This window comes from Sus scrofa, chromosome 14 (assembly GCF_054392235.1).
Source record: "Sus scrofa isolate SSC_HxYL_T2T_F1_AM1 chromosome 14, Sscrofa_HxYL_maternal_Yorkshire_Landrace_v2.0, whole genome shotgun sequence".
In the NCBI taxonomy this organism is placed as follows: domain Eukaryota; kingdom Metazoa; phylum Chordata; class Mammalia; order Artiodactyla; family Suidae; genus Sus; species Sus scrofa.
In genome coordinates, this window is record NC_139396.1 from 137959198 (window position 1) to 137977139 (window position 17942).

Here is a 17942-nt window from a genome sequence, read left to right on the forward strand (position 1 = left end):
ATTTTAGTCACCAGGGAACCGAGGTCAGGAGGGACAGCAGCGCTCTGGTCATACTTGATGGATTATGAAATCCATAACCTATTATCTTCTCTTTGTGACCTGCCCAAATTCCACAGCCAGTAGAAGTGGCTGGGAAGGGCTTGAATAAATCCTGTGTAAGTGGCTTTACAGGAATCGAAGGCCAAGAAGGGTACACTGGGAGGACGTTATGAGAACACACTGTCGGAATGGTTATCCCTATTGCCACTGCTCTTAAGTGTTAGATCACCTTCTTCCTCTCCTCTGCAAGCCAGCCAAATAGCTTTAACATTCGCCTGGAAGACATTAGGCTGAGTCTGAAAGATAAACAGGCAATGAGAACAAGTTCTAAAAATAGACCCCCTGGCCAGTGGCCCAGGTTAGTCTAGTTTTCTGGCTTTTGCGGCTGCTCACAGCTCTTTCCTTACACCAGGGACAATTATGGCAGAGTTTTAGGGGCTGGTGGGGAGGGACGAGGAAAAGGGTGATGGGGGAAAACATTCGTTCTTTTTTTTTTTTTTCTTTTCTTTTTGCCATTTCTTGGGCCGCTCCCGCTTGGGTTCCCAGGCTAGGGGTCTAATCTGAGCTGTAGCTGCCAGCCTACACCAGAGCCACAGCAATGCTGCATCCGAGCTGCGTCTGCGACCCACACCACAGCTCACGGCAACGCTGGATCCTTAACCCACTGAGCAAGGGCAGGGCTCGAACCCGAAACCTCATGGTTCCTAGTCGGATTCGTTAACCACTGCGCCACGACGGGAACTCCGGAAGACATTCTTGAAAGGCCTGTGTTTTTCTAAAATGTCTGTATTTGTAAAATGTCTGTTTTCCACCAAAGCAGGTGGGGTAAATTCCTGAGAGGTGGGGACTACTGGAGCGAGCACCACTACACTGCCTAACCCTGCAGTAAGGATTTAGGGTTCTTCGTGGTGGAACACCAAAGTTAGTGCTTGAATGCCCTCTGGGATCCTCATCCTGTGTGCAAAGTTGTTTTAGCACTTTCTAACTAGGTATGTATACTTATCTATATAAGCAACATTTATTACATTTGTTTTTTGTTTAAACCTGATTATTTCATTCTCTGTGACCTGACGGTCACTTTCATCTCCCCTCTATTCTCTGCAAAGTCCAGGGTCCTAACCAGGCACCTGGGCCATTCATGAACTGGCCTCTACTTATCTCACCAACTACATATCTCATTCCATTTTTCCACACCAAACTCCTTGCAGTTCTTGGAACGTATGCTTCTCAGAATGTGATAATGAGTTTGTTTTTTCCCCTTTGGAGGTTCACGTGGGCGCTATCTTCTGCCTGCAACCTTCACCCCACCTCTTCCTCCAACCTGTCACCCCAAATCCACACACATTTTTTTTTTTTTTTTTTGCCAGGCTAATGAGTGCTTGGTCTTAAGGTCCACAAATAGGTGAATTCTCCCATAGGAAGCCTTCCACTAACTCCCATACCTGGCGTTAGACAACCCCCTCACCCCAAAATATAGTTCTCGTAGCACCTTGTGCTTATTCTAGAAAGGGTTTTTATTTATTTATTTATTATTTATTTCTATATTACTCAATGAATTTATTACATTTATAGTTGCACAATGATCATCACAACCTAATTTTATGGCATTTCTATCCCGAACCCCCAGTGCATCCCCCCACCCCCCAACCTGTCTCATTTGGAAACCATAAGTTTTTCAAAGTCTGTGAGTCAGTATCTGTTCTGCAAAGAAGTTCAGTCTGTCCTTTTTTCAGATTCCACATGTGATAGCATTCGATGTTGGTGTCTCATTGTATGGCTGACTTCACCTAGCATGATAGTTTCTAGGTCCATCCATGTTGCTAAAAATGCCAGTATTTTGTTCCTTTTAATGGCTGAGTAATATTCCATTGTGTATATATACCACATCTTTTTTATCCACTCCTCTATCTATGGGCATTTAGGTTGTTTCCCTGTCTTGGCTATTGCAAATAGTGCTGCAGTGAACATTGGAGTACATGTGTCTTTTCGAGTCATGGTTTTCTCTGGATAGATGCCCAGGAGTGGGATTGCTGGATCAAATGGTAGTTCTATTTTTAGTTTTCTGAGGAATCTCCATACTGTTTTCCACAGTGGTTGCACCAATTTACAATCCCACCAACAGTGTAATAGGGTTCCTTTTTTCTCCACACCCTGTCCAGCACTTATTGTTTGTAGACTTGTGGATGATGGCCATTCTGGCTGGTGTAAGGTGGTACCTCCTAGGGGTTTTGATTTGCATTTCTCTAATGATGAGTGATGTTGAACATCTTTTCATGTAGAAAGTGTTTTTAAAAGACAAGAAAGTACAGAGATTCAACTTCTGGGAACATGAGGGGCCAAGAAATCAGGGAACCTCTGCTTCAAACACAGAAATACTGGGAAAAAAATCAACGACTGAAAGAAAGGGGGATCTGAGTCAAGAAGAAGGAACTCAAAGGCAAATAGGGCTATTCCACATGACTATTAGCATGAAGGCTAAGATCTCCACTGAGAGCCCTGCCTAAGGCTGATACCTTGGAAAGGCTCTTAGTAATTAGATGATAGAGGAAAAAATCTCCTACACATCCAGGCCACAGTAGTTTGTCGGGGGGCTCTGGATGAATTAAAAAAAATGTCTGCTATAGAAATTGAAAGCACTAACCTGCCTCCCTCTGCCATGCTTAGGTATGATGTCCCAATTTAGGCGAGGAAATCCTAAAGTCAAGAAAGAATATAGAAGCTTGATGGAACGTGATGGAGGATAATGTGAGAAGGAGAATGTTTGTGTATGTACAAACATACACATGTATATAATATATATGTGTGTATATGTATAACTGGGCCACTTTTCTGTACAGCAGAAATTGACAGAACATTGTAAATCAACTATAATAATTTTTTTTAAAAAAAGGCAAAATATAACAGTAAAAAAATATAAGCTGGTTCTAAGGGAGAGGGAGGAGGGAGTAGGACATACAGGGAGTTTGGGGTTAATAAATGCAAACTATTACATTTAGAATGGATATACAATAAGTTCCAACTGTATAACACAGAGAACTATATCCAATCTCCTGACCATGATGGAAAATTAATTATATATATATGTGTATACACACACACACACACACATATATGAAGAATGTTTATATATGTATGACCAAATCACTTTGCAGTGCAGCATAAATTGGCACAACATTGTAAATCAACTATACATTAATTAAAAAAATGCAAAAATAAATAAATAAAACCTGGTTGCAAAGTGATGACTGCCCTTGGTCCTGTCAGAGCAAATGCCAAACATAGTTGTTTATTCTGATCTCTGACAGAAAACAATTCCCAGTAGGAATTATAAACCCAACTAGGAAATGAACCACATCAGGAGAATTAGCCCCTTAAGAACTTGAGATAATATAATAATATAATTGCAGAGACAGAATGATAGAACATAGAACTATGAAAGACAGGAACATTTGAAAAAGTACAAATACAATATGTGGAAATAAAAAGTTGTCATTTACATTAAAAAACCTCACCGGTTGGAATTCTTTTTTTTTTTTTTTTAGTCAGTAACAATATATTAGTAAAAAAATCCAATAAAAATAACTCATTAGAAAGGGGAAAATAAAGAAAAGTAACATACTAATCTCATTTATGAATACTGCTTTAGAGATGCTGAATAAAACATTCAGGATCCCAGCAGCACATCAAGAAGGATCTTGCACCACAAATAGACCAAAAAGAAAAAAAAAATATGAAAGATCATCACAAATAGATGCTGAAGGGCCATTAGAAAAAAATCCAGGAGTTTCTGTTGTGGCTCAGTGGTTAACAAATCCGACTAGGGACCATGAGGTTGTGGGTTTGATCCCTGGCCCTGCTCAGTGGGTTAAGGATCTGGTGTTGCCATGAGCTGTGATGTAGGTCGCAGACTCGGCTCAGATCCCAAGCTGCTGTGGCTCTGGCGTAGGCCAGCAGCTACAGCTCCAATTAGACCCCTAGCCTGGGAACCTCCATATGCCACAGGCATGGCCCTAAAGAGACCAAAAAAAAAAAAAAAAAAAAAAAATCCAGCATCCTAATATAGATAAACATTGTGTACTATGATAGAAGCAGAGTAAAGTTCAGTCCCAAAGCTAATATAATGCTAGATTGGAAGTACTAAAAACCTTTATGTTAAGGTTAGTGTGAGATAAGAATGTCCTCCTTCACCCCCCCCTTTTTAGATTTGTCAATTAGGAATGTATTAGGGTGCAAGGAATTATAATTTTATGTGCATCTAAGACTACAAGAGATTTTAAAAAATAGGGTTTTATTTTTCTCTAAGGAGAAGTCTGTATATAGGCTGCTTTGGTTCAGTGTCTTCATAGTTTGGGAACTGGGCAAAAGTTATGCACATTTATTATTTTGCTAATTACTGCAAAATTGTCTTCCAAAGAAGTTTCACCAATTTGGACTATCATAGAGTATGAGAATACTTGTTTTCCCAAGCACTATCCTTTGCAGCATTGGCTATTTCTTTTTTTTTCTTTTCTTTTTGCACATTATCATGCTCCATAATAAGTGACTAGATATAGTTCCCAGTGCTACACAGCAGGATCTTATTGCTCATCCATTCCAAAAACAATAGTTTGTATCTATTAACTCCAAGCTCCCCAACCACCCCACTCTCTCTCCCTCTGCCTTGGCATCCACAAGTCTATTCTCCAAGTCCATGATTTTCTTTTCTGTGGAAAGGTTCATTTGTTCCATAAATTAGATTCCAGATATGTGATATCACATGGGATTTGTCTTTCTCTTTCTGACTTAATTCACTCAGTATGAGAGTCTCTAGTTCCATCCATGTTGCTGCAAATGGCATTATGTCATTCTTTTTTATGGCCGAGTAGTAGTCCATTGTGTATGTATACCACATCTTCCTAATCCAATCGTCTGTTGATGGACATCTAGGTTGTTTCCATGTCTTGGCTATTGTGAATAGAGCTGCAATGAACATGCAGATACAAGTGTCTTTTTAAGGAAAGTTTTGTCTAGATGTATGCCCAAGAGTGCGATTGCTGGGTCATATGGTGGTTCTATGTATAGATTTCTATGGTATCTCCATACTGATCTCCATAGTGGTTGTACCAGCTTACATTCCCACCAACAGTGCAGGAGGGTTCCCTTTTCTCCACACCCTCTCCAGCATTTGTTATTTGTGGACTTATTAATGATGGCCATTCTGACTGGTGTGAGGTGGTATCTCGTGGTAGTTTTGATTTGCATTTCTCTAATAATCAGTGATGTTGAGAGCATTGGCTATTTCTTAACTTTAATTTGCTTCTTTTATAGATAAAAAAAGATACCTCAATGTCTTATTGTACATTTCTTTATGAATGAGGTTGAACAGAACATGATTACTGACAATTTTAATTTCTTTTTTTGTGAATAATCAGTAATAACTCCACCCATTTTTCTGCTGGCTTGGTGTGTGTGTGTGTGTGTGTGTGTGTGTGTGTGTGTGTATGTGTAAGTATATGGAATTTTTTTCATGATCTTTGGTGCTAGACATGACTTCAAATTCCATAGTGGAAGGTGACTTGTGACCCATATTGGACCAACTGCAGGGCACCTCACACTGTACTTCACAGTCAGGAATGTTGGAAATTAAACAAACAAACAAACAAACATGGGGACAAATTTCCTGTTCACCTCCAGCTGTGGTTATTCTAGTATATGGAATAAAATACATGACAATGGTAAGATACAGGAAGCCAGTGCTAGTCATGATGGGTCTGATGGAATAAAAGCATTTTCCTTGATGTAGTCAATCTCTCACCATCCTGAAATCATGAAATTTTGAAAGATAATAAATAGGCTTACTTGGTACTTCTTTGGAACAGGCTGCTTTGCTGAAAACTCAAAGGTGTCTGTTGTACAGGATGGATGATTTGCAGTTGGCTATTTCTTTCCTCAAGATCTGTGCTAGGAAACTACCTCTCATCCTTTCTTGGAATGCTAGTGCCAGCAGGGATTTTAGAGTTTATTTATCAACAAAAATGAAGCACAGAGATGTTAGGACACATACTCAAGGTCACTTTGTTGACTACTGACAACATAATAGATAAAACTTATGTGATAGATATTGCTCTATGCACTTTATATGACACCTCATTTAATTCTCATAATAACCCCATATAGTGGGCATCATTGACATTCCCATTTGACAGATGAAGAAACTGAGGTCCAAAGAGGCTAAATAAGTAACCGGCCGGGATCACACAGCCAGTAAACTGGGATTTGAATCAGGAACATTTTTTTCTTTTGGCCACACCCCCAGCATGTGGAAGATCCCTGGCCAGAGATCAAACCTGTGCCACAGCAGTGACAACACCAGATCCTTAACCTGATAAGCCACCAGGGAGCTCCTGAACCTGGAATTTTGCTTCCAGAATCTTGCCTGTAAATACTATACTATATCTTTTTGTTCAAAGTAGATCCACTTCACATGTACGAGTACACTGAATTTCCCTAAGAATAAGATTTTAATAGAATATTTTTCAAACTTAAAAAAAATACATTTTAGGGAGTTCCCTGGTGGTGCTGTGGGTTAAGGATCTGACATCGTCACTACTGTGGCTTGGGTCACTGCTGTGGCGAGGGTTTGATCCCTGGCCCAGGAACTTCTGCCTGCTGTTGGTGCAACCAAAAAGAAATACAGAGAGAAAATACATTGTATCTCAGAACCTACTCCACTTTCACATGAAATTATGTTACAATTGAAAGACAACTGGGAGTTCCCGTTGTGGCGCAGTGGTTAACGAATCCGACTATGAACCATGAGGTTGCGGGTTCAATCCCTGCCCTTGCTCAGTGGGTTAAGGATCCAGCGTTGCCGTGAGCTGTGGTGTAGGTTGCAGACGCGGCTCGGATCCCGCATTGCTGTGGCTCTGGCATAGGCCAGTGGCTACAGCTCCGATTTGACCCCTGGCCTGGGAATCTCCATATGCCGCGGGAGCGGCCCAAGACCAAGAAATAGCAAAAAGACCAAAAAAAAAAAAAAAAAAAAAAAAAAAAGAAAGACAACTGGAGTTCCTGTCATGGTGCAGCACCCGGTGCAGCACCCGTCATGGCGCAGAAGAAACGAATCTGACTAGGAACCATGAGGGTGAGGGTTTGATCCCTGGCCTTGATCATTGGGTTAAGGATCTGAAGTTGCTGTGAGCTGTGGTGTAGGTAGCAGACACAGCATGGATCCCGAGTTGCTGTGGCTATGGTGTAGGCCAGCAGCTGCAGCTCTGATTCGACCCCTCGCCTGGGAACCTCCATATGCCTCCAGTGAGGCCCTACAAAAAACAAAAAAAAATAAAATAAAATAAAAGTGTAAAAAAAGAAAAAAAAAAAGACAATTGCCTTAGAAATAATTTTTATTCTTACTACTTGTGATAGACTCTGGGTGTGTCCCCTCTTCTTTTTCTCCTTGTATCTCTTATTCTTTTTTTTTTTTTAAATATGGGCCACCACTTCCTCATGAGTCATGATCCACAGTTTGAAAAAAATACTTCTGGAGACTCTTCTAATTCACATCTCTGTTATGAAAGCTGTTAGGGGTTTGTACAAGTTAAATTTTCATCCTCACACACCATTTGGAGTAGGAAAGGCTGTCAGATCATTTCTATCAAGTTTATTTCTGGTCAGGAGGTATTCATCGCTCTCCCTATAGTTAATGTCTATTGGGTACACTGGGGCTTTAAGACAAATCACTATGCTGTAACCTTAGCAAAATCTTCATTCCCTCATTCATTCATTCATTCAGTAAATATTTGAGCACTTACTGTATACCAGGCATAGTGCTAAATCAGAAGGTGGCAAATCATGGCTGGCAGCCTACTGCAGAGCACCACCTGTTTCTGCAAATAAGGTTTTCCTGGATCACAACCATGCCTGTTCATTTACGTACTGTCTGTGGCTGCTTTTGTGCTTATGGCGGAGTCAAGTAGCTGCACAGAGACCACGTACATAGGCTGTGAAGCCCAAAATATTTTTTAATCTGGTCCTTTACGGAAAAAATTTTCAGATAATAGTGCTAGATTCTAAAATACAACGGTATTTAAGACTGATCTCTAGCATCCTTGAGATTTGAATTGTCTGGTTTAGCTTAAACTGGGTTTCAAGAGCCTTTGGGGAGGCTGGAGGGGGAGGTGGCAAAGCTTTTTGCTTCCTTTGCATTGCTTCAGGGAACACCTGTTCACAGTAGATGCTCAGAGGGCATTTTTTGTTACTGAAACTACTCAGTAGATCTGGCAGCAGATATTGGAAAGAAAGCAACTTATCTACAAGGCAGAAAAGAGTTTATTCCTTTAAGATGGCAAAGCATTTCACTTTATAGATGCTTATCTTTGCTGCAATGAGAAGCAATTTGCAGCTTTTTATTGAGTCTCTACTGTGCATCCGGCCCTTGGAGTTAAAAAAAAGACTTAGTTCTCTGGCATGTACATCAAAGATGGGAAGAGAAATGAGGTACATGGATTTTATAGTAATATTTAATACTTCTGCTTGGGGACCTGGTGTATACTTGGAGATGACTTCTTAAAACTACCTTAGAATCTTAAATATTTGTGCTCCAGTAGCTTTTAACAAGTCAGTGCATAAACTAACTGTATTTCCCTTCTCTTCCTTCCTCCCCCCAATCCTTCCTTCCTTCCTTTCTCCCTCCCTTCCATCCTTTCTTCCTTTGCTAAAATTTCTGTTTTGAATGTCTCTTATGGGTCAGTACCATAGCTATATTAAAGAAAAGACTGGTCCTTCATCTGGTGGGGGAAACATAGAAATAAACACATGATTACAATACAGTGTATTGACAGAAGGCCACTCAAGTTTTCTATTAAGACAAAGGAGATGTGCCTAATAGTGGAAGACTTCCTGGAGGAGGTGACACTGAATGGAGTCTTGAAAGAGCTCACTGGACAAAGAAGGATACATAGAATATTCCAGATAAGACACTGGCATATGTAAAGGCTAGAGGTATTTGAAAGTAATGGTGTTCTCAGGGGATAGTAGAAATAAGAGCACTGGCCCATCTTCAAAGGGATTTGTGCTATGATTTATTTTTTCTTTCTTTCTTTCTTTTTTTTTTTTTTTGGCCTACAATTCCCTCTTAAGGTGCTTTAATTTTTACAAATTCTGTTCATTCACTTATTTACTTATTCATTCATTTATTTAGTCAATTTATTTATTTGTAGTGGGAACTGGTTGTGTGGAGCTTTAAGTCCACAAATCTTTTAAACCAAACTGGTTAACTTGTTGGTTTGTATAATTCTTTACTAGTTCAAGGTTGGAAATCAAACTACAACCTTGGCCGGCTTCTTGGGCAAGAAGCACCTATGGAATAAACGAGCCTAGCCTGTCATACCGAAAAGGAATCTGACCTAGAGAAGTATAGTTGCTGTTAAGCCAATAACATTCAAAGCAGGTAAGATGACTGGGTTGTGACACTGTCTCCTAATAAAAATGATTGCCTGCAGTGGCAGATCACCCACTGCTTCCACCTCGTGCCTGACCTTTCAATCTTCCTAATAAATCTGCCTCCTGTGGTATCAAGAGGAGAGTTTGTATGGAGACCCTTTGGGAATCGATGTCAAATGTTCTGTTAAGTTAGGTCTGTAGCAGGCTGGAAAAGGAGCAGATTAAAAGAATAAAATATGGTCCAAACAATTTTGGAGAGCACTAGCCAGCTGAGACTCTGCTCTGTCATCTAAGGGGAGCATGGGCTTGGCTGATAAATGATAACAATTTTCTGCTACACATGGGCTTTTAATCTTCCCAATAGCCTGGAGGAGAAGAGTTAGGTATGATGACTGGAGCAGTTTTTACCATGTTGTTTGGGGCCCCAAATGCAGTGTTTATATTTCATGGATACTAAATCCAGCAATATCACAAGGCCTGCACAAACAGGACCTGTGTTGGTCTTATTTTGTCTTTTTTTTTTTTTTTGGTGGGGGTGGGTGTAATAAATAGTAGAAACTTGCTGCTTAAACAAATAAGGTGAATTTGTTAGGAGGATGCAGAACTGAAGAGAGCAGGTGTTGCTGGGCCCCCTCAGGGACTATAACCAGGATCTGAAGAGGCAAAAACAACCAAGGGAGCCCCTCCCCCAAGCCTCCTCAGCTTGAGCCTGTGGATTCTCCTTCTACTTCATTTGCTTTATTCTTGCCTCTACACAGCCTACCATTCTCTGCCTCTTCCTGGGCGTTCAATACTCATTTCCAAGCCCCACAATGAGTGGCTTGCAATTCTTGGTCCCAATTATAAATATCCAGAAAAAAAAAATAATGCATCATATGGGCCAAGTCTCCATTCCTGACTCTTTCAGCTGTGGCCTGAAGGAGGCAGGTAGAGACATCTAGAACTTTTGACCTCAGAGAGGAACCATTATTTCTGGGTGGGAGTTACCAGTCTCAGGGAAGAGAATTGTGGGCTGTGTAGACTCCCCCCACATTGCTTCTAGGACCTCTCTGATTAGAGGAGTGGGTTTTGAAACTGAGCAGGACCCTGTAGGGCTCCTGGGCACAAGCCTTTCTCCCCCATTTCTTGTCTGTAGGAAATAGACCTCATTCAGCCTTCACGACCCTACTCTCCTGGAGTCCAAAGGCCAGGTTCAAACAGTTGCTAATCAAGGGAGGGAGAGGATGTGGAGACCTAGGAGGAGCAGTCAAGTAACAATAGTAGAGTCTTGGGGCAGGATCCCGGTCTTTGTCAAGCAAGATACACAACAAGCAGTGGGGAGGAACGGGACACTTAGAAGGAATTGAAAGAAACTTTTGTGGCCAGGGTGAGTGGTGGGGGAAGGCACCAGAAGGTCAGTGAGGCCAGGTTACACAGAACCTTATGTCCTCACATCCTTATTTCAGTGCTCTCTGTATCCTGCCTTGGCCTTTTAAAACTTTTTGTGTGTGTGGAGCTGGACGTTTTGCTCCTTTAGGGAAGAGAGCCTTTCACTCCTTTATAGTCTCCACAGTGCGCAGGATAGGGCTGGACATCTAGTAGGTGCTTGGCAAATACATTAAATGGGTGGACTGGGACTGAGAAATGAGATTGATAGAAGTACTCTATCTCTGAATTAGGGGCTGACCCAATCTGGAGAGTGTTTTTCTCCCAGAGGCTTTGAAAGATGAGGACTTTTGATAGTATGATGCCACCTAGTGCTCCTTTTTTATTACAACAACACAGGGGAGCAGGGTGGTGAGTAAAGTCTTCTTCCAGAATCTGGAAAATTGGAAATGGAGCATTTTCGTTCATCAGCATAAATGAATTGGTCCAGCCACCCATCCTCTCTTCACTCATCCAGCCTCGTTGATGTCTACCTGCATCTCTTCCCTGTGAAGTGAACACGTTCTTTTCCACCTCCAGTGGTTCCTTGATTTCCCATGTTCCATCTTTCTGTCCACACATCATAAGTAATGCTTTCAGGTATCAGTGTCTAGATTCCCTGAGCACCTACATCACTTGCTGTCAACATGGCCTGTTGTAAATGATACCATTGCATCGTGTTTGAATTATTTGTGGACTTTCCTTTCTCTCTTTCCCCCAAAGCCAGATTGTGAATGCAAAGGGCAGTGACTGCCTTAGTCACTTCTAAGATTCTGTATAATGATATCTCATCCATGAATAGAGACTCTATATCTGGTGGACAAACAGAACAAAATATGACTGAGGCATAATATTTAAGGAACTGGTGAGAAAGGGGGCAGATGAGTCAGATTGAACAAAACTGTAAGCCAAGCTACTAGAAATGAGATGGAAATGGAGCCGGCAACACGACTCAGGCTGACTTGAGGTTTCTGTGGCCAGCCTTGTGCCTGCTATGTGGCAGGTGCTTAAACAAAGTGTTTTCCAGACTGAATTGCTGTCACTTTGGCAGCCCATCTGCTTTGAAGTGGTCCCTTAGGAGATTCCTAGGAAATGGAAAGACACATAGCCCCACAATTGATGCCAGTACAAGATAAGGGTGGCCAGGGCCAGCTAAGTCTAGGTCTTTCTTTATGGTTATGTACCTTGAGGAGTGTTATGAAGTCTCTCTGGATTATGATGTTCCCACAAGCTGGTCCCAGTGTGTAATCCGATTTTTTATAAACACATAAAGCAGCCTGAGTCATGTTGCCGGCTCCATTTCCATCTCATTTCTAGTAGCTTGGCTTACAGTTTTGTTCAACCTGCCTCATTTGCCCCCTTTCTTACCAGTTCCTTGCACATTATGCCCCAGTCATGTTTTGTTCTGTTTGTTCACCAGATTATAGAGTCTCTTTTCGTGAATGAGATATCATTGTACAAATGCTAATTTTCCCCAAGTTAATTCATAAATTCAGTGATGTTCCAATTAATATTTCTCATGAGGAACTTGAAAAACATCACCAAAATTATATAGGGGTGATAAGGGTTCATGAATAGCTAATGCAGTTTTGACAGAGCAGGGATGGGGGTTCTGCCCTTTAACCATGCTGACTGGCTACAAAACCGTAGTAATAAAACTTTGTGGTACTGGCACAGGAATAAACCAGAGAGCTCAGAACAGACCCATCTCTCTTTGGGAACCAAGATACTGAAAAATGGGCTCACTCCATTGAGAAAAATAAAACTGGGTCCTTATCTCATGCCATATATGAAGGTTAACTCCAGATGGGCTAAAGAACTAATTGTGAAAAAGTAAAATTATTAAGCTAATAGAAGAAAATGAATACCTTTATGACCTTGAGGTTGAGAAGGACTTCTTAAATTATACTAAAACAGCATAAAAAGATGAAGGGCTACACAATTAAAGATTATTGTTCTACTAAAGATATCACAAGCAGTGTGCCCAGTCTTTGCAAGCAGATTACTGTCAAGATTTTACAAAGATCTCTTGCAAATCAAAAAGAAAAAGAGCAATAGAAAATAGACACAGGCTGTAAACAGATAATTCACAGAAGGGGACCCCAAGTGGCTTATGAATGCTCATTCACTCTTAGAGAAATGCAAATTAAAACAAAAATGTGTTGACATGACTCCTATGGTAGCGACAGAAATTAGAAAGTTGTCTAATTAGATGAGTCAGTATTTATAAGGCACTGAGAATAGTATCTGGCACGTAGTAAGGACTATATGAGTATTTATGAGTAAATAAACTACTGCATCCTGGTTAGGATAGGAGTGGGGAACAGAAATCCTTATACTACACACTGGAATATGGTGAAGGGCAGCAGTTTGGGTGTGCTATCTAGCAGTACTTGGTGAAATCAAGTAGCTAGGGCTTTCACCAGGCTACAAGGCACCTTTGTGCCACTGGAAAATATTGTCCACTGCTGGGCAGATAAATTTGGGTACCCTCTGGATAGTCTCACAGCCTGTAGGTTCATGGCTTGACTAAGGAACAGAGTTTTGTGGGAAGGAAAGGATGTATCTTCTGCTAGCAGGGCACATGACATAGGCAAGAGGGTAGGGAAGCTGTTTTTCAGCTTCCACTGGCCCCCTGGCTGAATGTCTTTGTGTAGAACAAGTTGCACAGCTGAATTTGATGTCCCTGTGCCTCCCTTATGGTTTCAATAGTCTCATGCTTAGGCTATATATTTCAGAAGAGTCCACAAAGTACCATGGACAAGGAAGACCACTGCTGAACTGTTTGTGGTATTGGACAGGTGGAGGCAGCGCTGGTATTCAGCGCTTGAGAGATGGAAGTAAAATGTGTGGATGTCCAATATGGAATGCTATGTAGCTACCAGAAGCAATGAACTGGGGATTGCACCACCAAGTGCAACAGGGATAAAGCCTTAAAAAGAATGGTGAGTGAAAACAGTAGAAAATAAGATGATCCCTAAAGTCCAATACCATTATTACAATTAAAAAAATGCACTAATGAAAATACTATACATTTTTCGAAAATATATATCCAAGCACTGTAGCATGACTTCCTATGGAGGCTGAGGATGAGGTGGGAGTAGGGATGGGGATGGATAAAGGGGGAAAAAAAAAAGAGAGGAATCTTGCACGTTTCAGAGAACTCCAACCTTGCACTTGGAATCTAAAAGGGGTGGAAGAGGAGGGAGATAGTGAAAGAGAGGAGAGGGAGAAGAAAGGAGTCTCAGATACCAGGCAGATATTCACGACATGGCTTCACACACGTTTTTCCAGACTGCCTCTTCCTCTGCTCCCTATCTTCCTCACCACTAGTGACTAAACCCTTTGGGGGCAAGGTCTGTGTTTTCTCTGCCTTAGTGCCCCCCCCCCCCCGCGTCCTGCGTATAGTAGCTATAGTCATAAGGGTTAGAATTGACTCTAGATTATTTCTTGTTCCCCTGACCAGGTCACCAATATGACAGAGGGCAGAGTGTGACTGACGGTCTTTCCTAATTCAGAGCCCTCTGATTACAGACCGTCTTCTACGTATTAGTCCCCGGTTCTCCACTGACAGCTCCCAGGTCTTGCCCAGCGCCTCTTCTTTCTAAGATGTTTCTATCTTCAGCGCACAGCTTGGGACTCTTCCCAGTCCCCAAGAGGCACCGCCCTTCATCTTCGTGCTTCCGCCCCATTCAGAATATTTGCATACGACTCTGGGAAACACCGCCCTGGAGCAGGCCTCGGAGGCTCCACCTCTTTCGAACGTCCTCCGGCGCCGGCACAGGGCGTGGCGGTTGCCAGGAGACCGGAGGACGCGCCGCGCGCAGGGTTTCGCCCCCTTTTGGGGGGAAACAAGTAACTTGGCGCTGTTTTAGATGCTGGGGGCGGTGCATAGCCCATTCCTCAGACTCCCGCCCAGTTTCCGAGACCTCCACCGCAGCCTCTGAGGCCACCCGCAGAGCCCGTCAGGATGGCCGAGGTCAGAAGTCGGTGCCCCTCTCTCTGTCCTCCCTTGCTCACTCAACCCCTCCCAGTCCCGTCGTATCTCTTCTACTGTAGACTTACCTTCTGTCACATTCACTGATTTCCAGTATTCCCCCAGTCAACACCCTATCTCAACCTGCAGCTTCACCCCCCGCACCCCCGGCCCCCGGCCCCCGTGCCCTTAGGCTCCGGCCCCATTATCTTTTGCCTCTCCTTCCATTGGGTGGACACCCCCACCCCACCCTATTTAACTGGTGCTCTGCTAAGCACAGTAGGAAATCAGTAAGTTCCCAGACTCACACAAGAAAGGCCCCACCCCTAGGTTTTGAGCCGTTATCTACAGGAGAGATAAACACAGAAACACTGATGTCTTGCTGACTGGGAGGACCTGGAAGAAGGCTTCATAAATATGCAATGTCACCCCTGTTTACCGACCCTTGTCCACCTGTCACACCACAATTCCCTATCATCTGACCACCTGCTGTGACACATCTTCATTAAGCTCTTCAACCGGTCACCACTGCCCTGTGTTGTCACTGACCATTATTTTGATATCTTTAAACCCTCCATTTACTCCCTCATTTTGTAGCACAGCCCATCTTCAGCCTCACTGATGAGGGGTTAATTTCTGCAACCCTTTAATGACCCATGGGCTGTCCTGAGCCCTTGCAAGGTCCCTGTTGTCATCTTCCAGCCACAGTCCTGATCCACTATGACCCTAACCCAAATCCTTCATTGCTCCCTCAGAGCCCTTCCCCCACTCACCCATCACATAGTCAGTCCTAACCAGGATCAGCTTCGTAGTTTGTGCGGCTCAGTGAAAGATGAAAATGCAGAGCTTCTTGTTAGATTTATTAAGAATTTCAGCAGAGCATTAAACTAAGGATGGGGCACCTCGGGACAAGGGGCCCTGTGCAACTGCATAGTTCACACGCCCATGAAGCCAGTCCTGGTCCCAGCTTCTCTCACCACCATCATGCACCCACCTCTATTGCAGTTCCTTTTTTTTTTTTAGGGCTGCAGGTGCAGCATATGGAAGTTCCCAGGCTAGGGGTCAAATGGAGCTATAGCTGCCAGCCTATCCCACAGCCATGCTGGATGGGAGATGCATCTGTGGCCCTACACCTCAGCTCATGGCAACTCGGGATCCCTAACCCACTGAGTGCATCCTCATGGATACTAGTCGGGTTTGGAACCCACTGATCCACAATGGGAACTCCTATAGTGATATATTTTTAAATGACAATATGAACAAATTTCTTTTGTTCATAAAAGTTTCTTTAAAAGTTTTCTTTTTTTTTTTAATATTTGTCCATTCTTGTGCCAAGTGCCAGGTGTACAGGGAAAACCTTTCCTGCAAATAAATCATTAAGCTAGTGATCAAATGTTGACGTTAATACCATTTACAGGGATGGAACCGAGAACATTGCCATGATAAATGTTTGTGTGTGTTCATGTTTAGCGTCAACAAGGGGAAAGCACAGAGCAGCAGCACCAGTCCTTAATAGGATTTTTCCTCCTTTGTGGAATTGCTATATTGTGCCCTTTGCAATAGTCTGCTTTTTTGTCAGGAAGAAAACCTCTGTTGAGTTTAATATTAGTGTTGATGTTGTTACACAAAATGTTATATAGATATGCTTGTGACTGTACATCTGTTTTTAAGATGTGGACTCCGTTTTGCTTGCATGTCATCTTCAGAAGTGTAATCAATAGTACAAGTGTTTTTTTTTAATTGACATATAGTTCATTTACAATGTTGTGTTAGTTTCAAGTGTACTGCTAAGTGATTCAGTTATACATACATATGTATTTTTTCTGATTCTTTTCCCTTATAGATTTTTATAAAAATTGAGTATAGTTCCCTGTGTTATACATTATGTCCTTATTGGTTACCTATTTTATATATAGTAGTGTGTATATGTTAATCCCAAGGTCCTGATTTATCCCTCAGTACAAGTGGTTTTGAAAGCCAGAAATGTGTAGACTTTCTCCATGTTGGACAAGGCAGGTTTGTCAAAGCAGAAAGTAAACTAGACTACTTACCCTGAATCTTCAGGGTGAACTTGAATTTTACTTTGCTATTGGAATTAGAGATTGTTTCAGTTTCTTTCTTTTTTTTTGAGGGGGTGGGTGGGGTAGGAAAGGATAACTTTACTGCTTTGCCAGGCAAAGGGGGCCACAGTGGGCTAATGCCCTCAAAACCGTGTGTCCCAACCTGGGGGGTGGGAGGTAAGTCTTATAGTCGAGGAGCAGGGCTGCTCATAAGGGTCAGGATGTGTGCAGGGCCTGCCTTCCTTCAATCTTGAGATCATCTGGTGTCAGGGGGTCTGATAGGCTAACTCCATCATTCCAACTCAATGCAACAGATGTTCAATCAATATTTGCTGAATAAATATATTAATCACAGATAGGCTAACTGCGAAAACCCTCTCTCTGGAATGAAGAATGCTTCAAAAGTAGTTAACACCTTCCATTTGTTCCAGGTTTTAGTTCTGGTCTCAGGACTTAGTTCTTCAGAACTGAAGTTCAGGTTCTTTTTTTTCCATGGCATATGGAGGTTCCCAGGCTAGGGGTCCAACTGGAGCTACAGCTGCCGGCCACAGCCACAGCCACAGCAACGCCAGATCCGAGCTGCGTCAGCTTATGGCAACACCAGATCCCCGACCCACTGAGCAAGGCCAGGGATCAAACCTGCATCCTCATGGATACTAGTCGGGTTCATTAACCACTGAGCCACAATGGGAACTCCCCTGTAAGTTCAGATTCTTTATGTCTCATCCCAGAAGGAATTCAGTGAAAGGCAAAGTGATAGGTAAGAAGTAGACTTATTGAGGGAGTTCCTGTTGTGGCTCAGTGGAAATGAGTCTGACTAGCATCCACAAGGATGCAGGTTCAACCCCTGGCCTCCCTCAGTAGGTTAAGGATCTGGTGTTGCCATGAGCTGTGGTGTAGGTCTCAGACATGGCTCAGATCTCATGTTGCTGTGGCTGTTGGAGCAGCCGTAGCTCTGATTCAACCCCTAGCCTGTGAACCTCTGCGTTAAATCTTTTTTGTTTGTTTGTTTTTTGTTTTAGCTAACCTGTGGAATATGGAAG

General features: G+C 42.4%; 1 protein-coding gene across 5 annotated transcripts in view; it reads left to right on the top strand.

Annotated features, from left to right (window-relative positions):
* Positions 1-17942, top strand: part of CFAP58 (cilia and flagella associated protein 58) — a 135004-nt gene that overhangs the window by 2224 nt on the left and 114838 nt on the right. The window contains exons 1-3 of one of the 5 annotated variants that reach the window (XM_084995353.1): positions 262-397; positions 857-1028; positions 9322-9466. Coding sequence is in view for 1 of the 5 variants with exons in the window: in XM_005671442.4 (XP_005671499.1) it covers positions 14834-14842 (9 nt within the window). In the remaining 4 variants the exon portion in view is untranslated. Of the gene's footprint in view, positions 1-261; positions 398-856; positions 1029-8428; positions 8515-9321; positions 9467-14627; positions 14843-17942 lie in introns of those variants that run through there. The other 4 variants (XM_084995352.1, XM_084995351.1, XM_084995354.1 and 1 more) reach the window with 4 other exon arrangements.